The sequence below is a fragment of the Salarias fasciatus genome, chromosome 22, assembly GCF_902148845.1.
Source record: "Salarias fasciatus chromosome 22, fSalaFa1.1, whole genome shotgun sequence".
Lineage (NCBI taxonomy): Eukaryota > Metazoa > Chordata > Actinopteri > Blenniiformes > Blenniidae > Salarias > Salarias fasciatus.
The window spans coordinates 1,867,375-1,877,270 of NC_043765.1; the positions used below are offsets into that span (position 1 = coordinate 1,867,375).

A 9,896-nucleotide genomic window follows, 5' to 3' on the forward strand; every position below is an offset into this window, starting at 1 on the left:
TGCTGAAGCACCGACTTTGAACAAGACCTGGTTCTCAGATATGAGACTGTGTCTGGAGCAAGTACCTGAGATCCACCCGGCCCAAAGCCTCTTCTGGGTTCAGACCAGACCAGGTTCAGGGCCCAAAGCTTCTTCTGGGTTCAGACCAGACCAGGTTCAGGACCCAAAGCCTCTTCTGGGTTCAGACCAGACCAGGTTCAGGGCCCAAAGCCTCTTCTGGGTTCAGACCAGACCAGGTTCAGGACCCAAAGCCTCTTCTGGGTTCAGACCAGACCAGGTTCAGGGCCCAAAGCCTCTTCTGAGTTCAGACCAGACCAGGTTCAGGGCCCAAAGCCTCTTCTGGGTTCAGACCAGGTTCAGGGCCCAAAGCCTCTTCTGGGTTCAGACCAGACCAGGTTCAGGGCCCAGAGAACCAGAGAGGTCCAAATGTTTCAGCTGGTCACAGGGACGATACGTTCCAGGGCTTCCCTCAGTCGTGTTGTCAAACACCAGGCGGCGGGTTTAATGTCCTGTAAGGACGGTGTGTGTGTGTGTGTGTGTGTGTGTGTGTGTGTGTGTGTGTGTGTGTGTGTGTGTGTGTGTGTGTGTGTGTGTGTACCTGGAGGCAGCCTGTCGTACATGCCGAGCGGCGGCGGGCCTCTGGCGGCGTTCGCCCTGCACCCCGCCCCGGGACCGGCGCCCTGCGCGGCGGCTGACAGGTTGTGGAATTGCGCCTGCAGCTCGTGCAACAGCGCGGCGTGCACGTGGAGCAGCGTGTCGGCCTCGGCGTGTCGCAGCCCCAGGGAGCGCAGCTGCCGGTCAAAGGTCAAATTCAAACGGACTCTCTCTTCAGCCTGAGAGACGGGACAGAGGGCAGAGGACACACCGGTCTGAAGCGTCTCCCGAAAACTGATTCAAACATGAGAAACAGAGTTGGGTGCAGACGGGAGACCGCCTCGATGTGAGCTCTAGACACGGAAAAAACCGCCGTGCGGGCTGGAAGGACCTTTTGTTGCGCGACCCCGGCCGATTGAAGTGCAGCTAATCCTGTTAGCGCTCAGGGTTAAGGAGGACTTAGCACGTATCAAGACAGAGAGATGAGGACAGACAGAGGGATGAAGAGAGGTAGGAATAAAGAGAGGGAGCAGGGAAAGCATTGTGTTCACGCTCATACACCCCACACATCTCAGAGACGACTAAACGTTTGTCTGCATCGTCCAGCTACGTCCTCAGGGACAGCAGCAGTCAGCAGCTCCCGTCAGTCCTCTGATCAATGCAAATAATTAGTGTCTTTTGCTATATTTTTCTCGATATATATTAAAGCCTATAATCAATAACAGGCAACAGAAGGACATTTATTTTTTGTTTAAGAATATAGCACCATGCAGACAGAAGGCCTTTCACGCTGCTTTATAAAGACATTTACAAATTACATGAAAACAAAAAGATTAAAACCAGCATGAAAGGGAGAATGAATGAAGGCAAAGCGTTTTTAAGATAAAGGTAATAAGTAAAGTCTGTGGTTTGTTTGAAAGCCTGTGTAGATAAACATGTTTCAAGCCAAGATTTAAACAAAGAGAGTGGGTCAGCAGTCCTTCAGTGCTCAGTTTGTCCCACTGGCGAGGACCTCAGAGGTCTGGATCACTGAGCAGACCTCTTCCTGAGGACCTCAGAGGTCTGGATCACTGAGCAGACCTCTTCCTGAGGACCTCAGAGGTCTGGATCACTGAGCAGAACTCTTCCTGAGGACCTCAGAGGTCTGGATCACTGAGCAGACCTCTTCCTGAGGACCTCAGAGGTCTGGATCACTGAGCAGACCTCTTCCTGAGGACCTCAGAGGTCTGGATCACTGAGCAGACCTCTTCCTGAGGACCTCAGAGGTCTGGATCTTTTAGTAAATGAGCCATCGTCAGTCCATCATTGAGCGTCCTACCTGCGTCTCCAGAGCAGTGAGTCGATGCCGGTGGCTCCACAGCGCCTCCTGCAGCTCGGACATGGTCTCCCTCAGCTCCTTCAGCTGCTCCTTCCTGTTCCGGTTCTCCCGGACCCACTGGGAGACGTCGTCCGTACAGCGGAACATGTCCGGGCAGCGGTTCTGCGACGCGCCCACCGGAGGCAGCGTCGCCGTCAAGCGGCACCGTCCGTCGTCGGTCAGCCGGCCGCTGAACTCCCCGCACTGCGGAGAGGGACCGCCGGCGGTCCGGTTCGAGACCTGGCTGGTTCCGGCGTTCTCGGCGTGGATCAGCAGCGGGGAGTCTGGGGTCAGGTCCACGTGAGTTTCCAAGATGGAGTTGGGAGGATGCCAGTCAGCGTCCTCGTAGTTGTCCTTGTCCACATGCGGGTCGTCCACATCCGACACGTCGGCGTTGGACTCCAGCAGCATGTTGGGGTGGACGCTCTGGTCATGGCCGACGTCCGGATGCTCATCCGAAGCCGTCAGGAGAACAGGAAAGATCCCCGTCAGGAGGACGACGCCCAGAACGACGTGCTGCCTCTTCATCCCGAGGACTCGATCCCAACCCGTCCGTGGATGATCCGGGTTCGACGAGACGAGGACTCGGAAACGAGCGCCGAGTTCGGCCAAACGCCAGGCATCCCTCGTAGCGCCAGGACGGCGGAGAGGCGTCAAACCTCCGAAAGCACAGATCAGGTCCCGTTGCTTTGGGCTGCGCTGGGCAGACTTGCCTGGACTCAGATAAAATCCTTCAGGGATGCTCTGTGAGGGCCGACCAGCTGAGATCCAGCAGACACAACGAGGAGGAGGACGACTGCACGAAGCCTCTTCACACCGAAACGACCTGCTGGAGACCGTTTGTAGATTTACATCATGGAGTGGCTGGAGAGGGGTCTGCAACCCGTGGCTCTACAGCGCCGCTGTAATGGCTCCCTGAAGTGGTCAGAGAAAAAAACAGTAATGTTTGTAAAAAAAAAAAAAAAAAAAAAAAAAACAACAATAAAAAAGTTATCTACATTTTATTTACATTTTTTTCTTTAAAGGACTCTTATCTTCTGGCTGAATGCAGACAGAAAAAGTTACAGCAGCCAAAATGACTGAAATTACATGCAAAGAAAAAAAAACATTGAAAAGCTGAAACAGCTCAAATGATAAAAATGCTTCAAATCAGGACAAAAGAAGGAAAAAAACAGAAAATTAAAAATTTTTAAATTTCTCAAACAGTCAAAATGGCTAAAGAAACAAAGAAAAGGACAAAAATGAGTAAACACAAAAAGTTAACCATCTAAAATAGCTAGAGCACATAAAAAAATTAAAAGTCCAGTCGAATGAAATAAAAACAAGCAACACGACAGTGAAAATAGCAACAACAGCTAAAACTGTTTTAGACATGAGGGCTGCAGATCCCTGAGCGAGCTGAAGCACTCAGACACCACCAGCTCAGAATGCATCTAGAGTTTATTAAAATGTTGTATTTGATTGCGGGTTCAGCAGGTAAACATGAGACCGCCGCCGTCTCAGGACAGTGGAGTCTGGAAAGTTCTGCTTCATTCATGAAATGTTCCGTCCTCGTAAGCAGAGTCTGCACTGTTCTCTTCACCTGCCAGTGGTCATAATGTTCTGGCTGATAGGTAAGATAAGTTTTGTATTACAAAAAAAAAAACTAACAAAAAGAAGCTAATATTAATGTGAAGGGAAATAGACTAAAATACAAAACTAGACGTTTTAACAACCACCTGAAAACTGAAAGACCAGAAACCGTTAAAATAAAACGTTAATCTAGAACAGAGAGAACCTACCTGCTGCCATTTCCCAGCAGCGAGCCCAGTCAGCTCGCTGGAATAACAGCACGCGCGTGTGTGTGTGTGTGTGTGTGTGTGTCACATTATCCTAGTAATACTTTAAACAGATTTGCAGGCCCTGGCCTGGAAGATTACAGATTACATGAAGTGAAATTAGAGGACCGTGAGTAGAAATTACAGTTACTTAATCTCTGCCAAATTCCACTGAACCGTTTGAAGTATTTTTTTAAAAGCTTGTTGTGATTCCAGAGTCTGATGCAGTGAGATTCTCCGTCGTGTTCTATGCTGGAGGAAGCGTTGGGTGGATCATATCGTGGAGGTCGGAGTGAGGCTGAAGACAGGAAGTGAACCTCGGTCCGTCATCATTCATCATGGAGGACAGAAACCTGTGGTCGCTGGTTGATTTACATGTGTTTGCAGTGTCGCTGTGGGAGAAGAGCTCATGGCGGGGTTTTGCTGACATTGGGGGGGGGGGGGGGGGCAATATAATGCAGTAATATGAGCTCATTAAGGATCCATTATTAAAGCGGCTCGATCAGCAGACGACCTGCCTGCTCCGCTGCTAACAGCTCAGTGTCGTTTCAATCTCAGGCTACGCTCAGACTGCAGGGCTTAATGCTCAATTTGGATTTTTTTTGTGAAATCTGATTTTTTTTTTTTTTGCGAGTTTGTTCACATTTACAATAAAATGCGACTTGTATGTGATCTCCCGTCTGAACTGAAATACCACCCAAAGTGTCCCGAATGCGCAGAAGAGGACATAATGACTCATACTCCGGTACAGTAGGTGGCGGTAGTGCACCTAAGTTGGTTGCCAACTGCCGTAAAACACCAAGAAGAAGAAGAAGAAGAAGAAGAAGAAGAAGAAGAAGAAGAAGAAGATGAAGAAGAAGAAGAAGAAGACATAACGACATCACGCAGCGAGCGCGCTTCAGTGTTTACGGAAGTAAACATGGACGATAACGGCGCAGCGTATTTTGTGATTCTGACTAAATGTCCAACCGGAGCAGCACATTTACAACCTGATTTTAAGAAGAAGGTTGAGAAGGAAGAGAGCCGAGTTTTTGGCCATGGCGTTTTGTGGGGCAGCGGCATCAACATCCATCCAGAGAAACGCAGCCAGGAGAGGTGGGACAGTGATGGGAGAGGCTGTAATGATTTGGAGTTTATTAACAATTTTCGGATGACAAGAACTCCCTTTATGTACGTCTGCGAGGGCCTGTTTTTAACACGCTCACGGTAAGACACACGTCTTCGGCGCCCCATATTGTGACGTGTAGTTCGGATAAATGCGACCTGGCCGTTCAGACTGGAGTCGCATGGCAGAGGATCAGATACGTATCGGATTCAGGACCACATGTCCAGGTGGCCTGGGTCGCATTTGAAAAAATCGGATCTGTGTGGTTCAGACTGTCAAGAAAAGATCCGATCCAGGTCGCACAGGGGCAAAACAATCGGACTGGGGTCACTTCAGCCTGCAGTGTGAACGTAGCTTCATAGACCCAGATTATGTCCTGACGAGGGGAGTAAAGTTGTCACTTCGTGCACTGATTCCAGAATAAAAACATCTCAGAATCAGATTTGCATGCTCACTGTCACATTTGCATGATCACGCTGATCTTTAATCACTCTTCATATTCTGCATGTGGACTCAGTTCCCCTGTTTTCTTGAGGTGGGTTAGAATAATGGTGATCTGTAGGTCTCTCTTGATGCTCTGGTGTAATTTCACACCTGGATCCTGAGTTTGTACGTCCCAGTTCACTACCAGTTATGTTCTCTGTCATGTCTTTACGCAGGAGCAGTAGCTGCTCGTCTGCAGTGTCGATATTACAGACCGTCGTATCTCTGCTCTCTCTTCCTTTTCTTCACCCCTTTTCTTCTTGTTTGCTCGTCTGTTTCCTTCTCTCTCTCTCTCTTCCTGTCTTTTTGTCCCCCTGTCAAGTCCATCAGTATCATGTACCAGTACTCAAAATAAATAAAAGAAATGAAAAAGCAGGAGGTTTATATTTCTAAGCTCCTCCTGGAAGAGCAGATCTGTCTGGAAAAAATCGGAACAGCAGCAGAAACTCCATTCTGCTGCGTCCATGCTGGACACGACAGGTTAGAAAAAATGTCTCGGAAGTCACCAGAAAAGACAGATGTCAAATAAAAGGCTGGGAACGTCTGGTTTAGCGCGTTAAACGTCCAGAAGCAGGCAGGAGGCTGCAGGGCGGCCGAGGGCTTTGAATGGTGGACAGACAGCTCCAGCGCATGAGGAAGCAGGATGGGAAGACACCGGCGGCGTCCTGACTGTCCTCAGGAAGTCGTGGACGGACGAGCAACGTCACGGGAACAGAACGCGCCTGCATGTGAAATCAAGGCGAAGCTCTTTGTACAAACAAGACAAAACAAATCAATAAAACCGGTAAATGAAAGCTGGAAACATTCTACGATCTGAGAGGAAATTACAGCATGAAATCATTTCAGCCAGACATGTGCAGAAGCTTTGTGCGTTAAAACTTTAATTTATGACCAAAGAAGACTGAAAGGCAGAAGCTTTCACATCTAGTCTGTTCTCTTAGGGGAGGATCGTGCAAATTTGTGCAAAAACATGAAAAATGACACACTTGCTAAATCTAAATCTGACAAAGCCTCATTTCAACGGAGTCGCCGCCACCGAAAACTCTATTTTTCCATTTTTTCCCATGACAGAACCAGTGAGACAGCGTCCATGCTGTTGCACAGATTTGCAGACCCCTTCCTGGAATCCCCCGAACAGTTCATGTTCCCAGTATTTCACTTCTCAACTGCAGCTGAGATGAGCAGCAACACATCTGAAAGTGAAGCTGGGGCGGAGGCGAGAGAAGAGGAGGAATAAACATCAGTGGAAGATCGGGATCGGCCGTCCGCTGGCTCGGAGGAGCGATCGGGTAACGAAGGAGAAAGGAGCAGCTGGGTTTTGGTTGTTTCTGCTTCTTACTGGCGTGTGCCTCACTAAATGAATGAAAAACATGTGAAATGAGTGAAACCGCCGCCGTATCTCTACGCCGTCTGTGAATATTCACGGTGAAGGAAATCTTTTCCTGAGGATTTTCTCCGTGAAGCTCGGACTGACTTCATCCCAACAAACTTCTGACATGATGTCAATAATGACCAACGGACGTCCGCCTCACTCGTTTCCTCTGTGTGTGTGTGTGTGTGTGTGTGTGTGTGTGTGTGTGTGTGTGTGTGTGTGTGTGTGTGTGTGTGTGTGTGTGCGTGTGTGTAATGGATTGAAGGGGGGTTCAAGGCTGCGGTCTCCCTCTAATGGGTTTATATTTACCTCCTTGCAGCCGCCACTCGCTGCTCAGTTTGTTCCATTAGAGACGCAGAAAGCAGAAGAAAAAAAAAAACCCTTCAAAGAAAAAAGTCTTTTTTGAATGACCGTCAACACGAAGCACCGGAAACTGGCTTTACGCAGTCTGTTAGGAAAACATCCTCCATTTGACGTCCTCCTTCGTGGACTTGTGGCGGTTTGGCTCCAGGTCCAGGCTGTTGGTCTGAATTCGCACTGCGAAGCACTGAAGACGGATCATGAACTGTTAGAAATCCAAATTACAGCGTGAACACTGCAGTCAAAGCTCTGGGTCGATCTCTCTCATCCTCACATGTTGGGACTTCTGAATGGTGGTTTCAGAATTTGCATTTCTTGCATTTGTCTTGCCACTTTTGCATGTGTGTGACGGGTTCTGCAGAAGCCCGGGTTGAGTTCCTGAGAGGATCACCTGCTCCTCACGGTTTGTGGCGGTCTGGCTGAGTCCACTCCGGGAGCAGAGCGCCGTCCTGGGCCTGTTCGGCCAGCTTGGCGGGGTAGGACCACGGTGTGAAGGGTTGGACTGTTCTGAGGACCTCAGAGCAGCAGACGACTTCCTGATGACTCATGTCACTGTGCAGATAAGTCAGTGCACTTCCCTGACTGCAGAAAGCCGTTCCTCTGCAATTAGAGAGTTATAAATGGTCAATAGTTAGGTTTTTTCTCAAGTTAGCCCAGTAAATGTGACCGTCAAAAAGTTATTTCCTATTGTCCTTGAATGCATCATGCACTGTTGCATCAGGCTTTGTGAGTTAAATTGGAATTTCACCTTTCAAACACAGAACCAGCTGAAATAAATGAATTGCTAATTAAAGCAATTCAGCATCGCTGCTTTATCTGCCACAGACGCTGTGTCTGAATGTCCCCTCCGTCCCCTCACCCCTCCGTCCCCTCACCCCTCCGTCCCCTCACCCCTCTGTCCCCTCACCCCTCCGTCCCCTCACCCCTCCGTCCCCTCACCCCTCTGTCCCCTCACCCCTCCGTCCCCTCACCCCTCTGTCCCCTCACCCATCTGTCCCCTCCGTCCCCTCACCCCTCCGTCCCCTCACCCCTCCGTCCCCTCACCCCTCTGTCCCCTCACCCCTTCGTCTCCACAGTGCTGGACTCCATCCTGGACTTTCTAGAGCCTGAATCCGTTGGGATTCGAACTCGCAGCTCCCTGCTTTTTCCCTCAGCGCTGATCACATGACCCCCAGCCGGTACCATGGTAACCATGGTAACCATGGTACCGGCCGTGGTATTTTTAAATGAGCTCTTATTCTGCATTTTACTTTCCTGTCGTCTTTCTAATCATTGAAGAAATTCAATTCATACATTCATACATACATAGATTCGCAATGCACCATGGGTAATATTGAGCCATCTAGGGACCATTGATGCTTACTACTTTTCCAGATGCATTGTGGGAAATTTCTAGTGCCCTTCCTGTTTGCTCTCTGGACATTGGGAAGCCCTCCAGATGTCTTCACTCTGTAGCGTCCTACGAGGACACAGAGGACATGGGACTCGGCCGTTCTCTCCGTCTGTGGCTTGAAGCTTCGAACGTGTCGACATGTTTGTGAAAACTGAACTTTGGTTGATCTCCGGAGAAAAACGTCATCAGCAGATTATTTGATTCAGGGGACGGCAGGAGCCTCCTGTTCGACACAAAGCTTTGAGCTGGGAGTTTATCCTCAGCACCTCGGTGAGCGGCGTCCATCTGCCGCTGCCGTCGTCACACGGCGGAGGGCCGCTGCACCAGGCGGCCCTGACACTCCGGTTCGAATCCCCTCTTCCCGCCTGTGACGGCATGGCGGCCGGGTGTTAATCCGGACGGCGTGTCGCCTGACATTTCTGCCAGCTGCGGCGGCGGAGCCTCACCGGACTCGTCCTCCTCCCTGAGCGGCTTCAGGAGGGCGTGTGTCCGGTTTCAGCGCCCACGCCGCTGTGTCTGCTCGCCGCTGGTTTGTGAGGCGCGGCCCGCATCCACTCCCTGCCTCCACACAGAAACCAGCCGCTCACACACCGACAGTCACACACATTCAGAAAAATAAAAATAACCTCGAACGCTTGCTTTCTTTTTGGGCTGTCAGAGGAAACCAGGGTGGCCTGAGAGAACACACATGCAGGGGAAGAACATGCAAACCCCACATGTCACATGTCCTGTGTGTGTGTGTGTGTGTGTGTGTGTGTGTGTGTATGTGTGTGTGTGTGTGTGTGTGTGTGTGTGTGTGTGTGCGCGTGTGTGTGTGTGTACTGTATATGAATGTTCTATATAGTTAAGTTAAAAATAAAGACATATAAACAACACATTGCAGTGTCCGGAGTCATCAGATCAAATTGATCATTCAGAAGGAAAATTGAGCCAAAACTTCTCAAAGAACTAAAGATCAATGAAGCCTAATCACCTGAAGGAGGTACGACTGGCTCACACACTGACTGCAGCAGGGATTTAGTTCCCTGAATTCACTGTAGCATGAAGGATTTAGTTCTCTGAGTTCCCTGGACCAGAGGTCCACCAATCCTCCCGTCTTCACAGCGTTTAAACCATCAGTCACACTGAGCCACGGAGAACGTCCGGCCTCAGAGCCGGTGGATCCAGATCCTGGCGGTGGACCAGTGGTGGATCCAGATCCTGGATCAGAGTCACCGTCTCGACATTTTCTTCAGATCCTCTGATTCTTAATCCTGTTTGATCTTTTTAGTCTCAGATCAGATTCTTTATTTTTCAATTCCTCTGTTTCTACAGAAGGAAAAGTTCATGTTGGAGTCCGAAGGAGAAGATGATGATGATGATGAAGGTGGTGATGATGATGATGATGATGATGATGATGAAGGTGGTGATGATGA

The 9,896-nt window shown here is 49.6% G+C and overlaps 1 protein-coding gene across 1 annotated transcript in view; it reads right to left on the reverse strand.

Annotated features, from left to right (window-relative positions):
* Positions 1–2,479, reverse strand: part of LOC115409726 (fibrinogen-like protein 1) — a 6,187-nt gene extending 3,708 nt beyond the window's left edge. The window contains exons 1-2 of the mRNA XM_030120999.1: positions 1,913–2,479; positions 599–833 (exon numbers count right to left, since the gene is read on the reverse strand). Of these exons, the coding sequence (XP_029976859.1) occupies positions 599–833; positions 1,913–2,479 (802 nt within the window). The remainder of the gene's footprint in view (positions 1–598; positions 834–1,912) is intronic.
* Between the last annotated feature and the right edge of the window lie 7,417 nt (positions 2,480–9,896).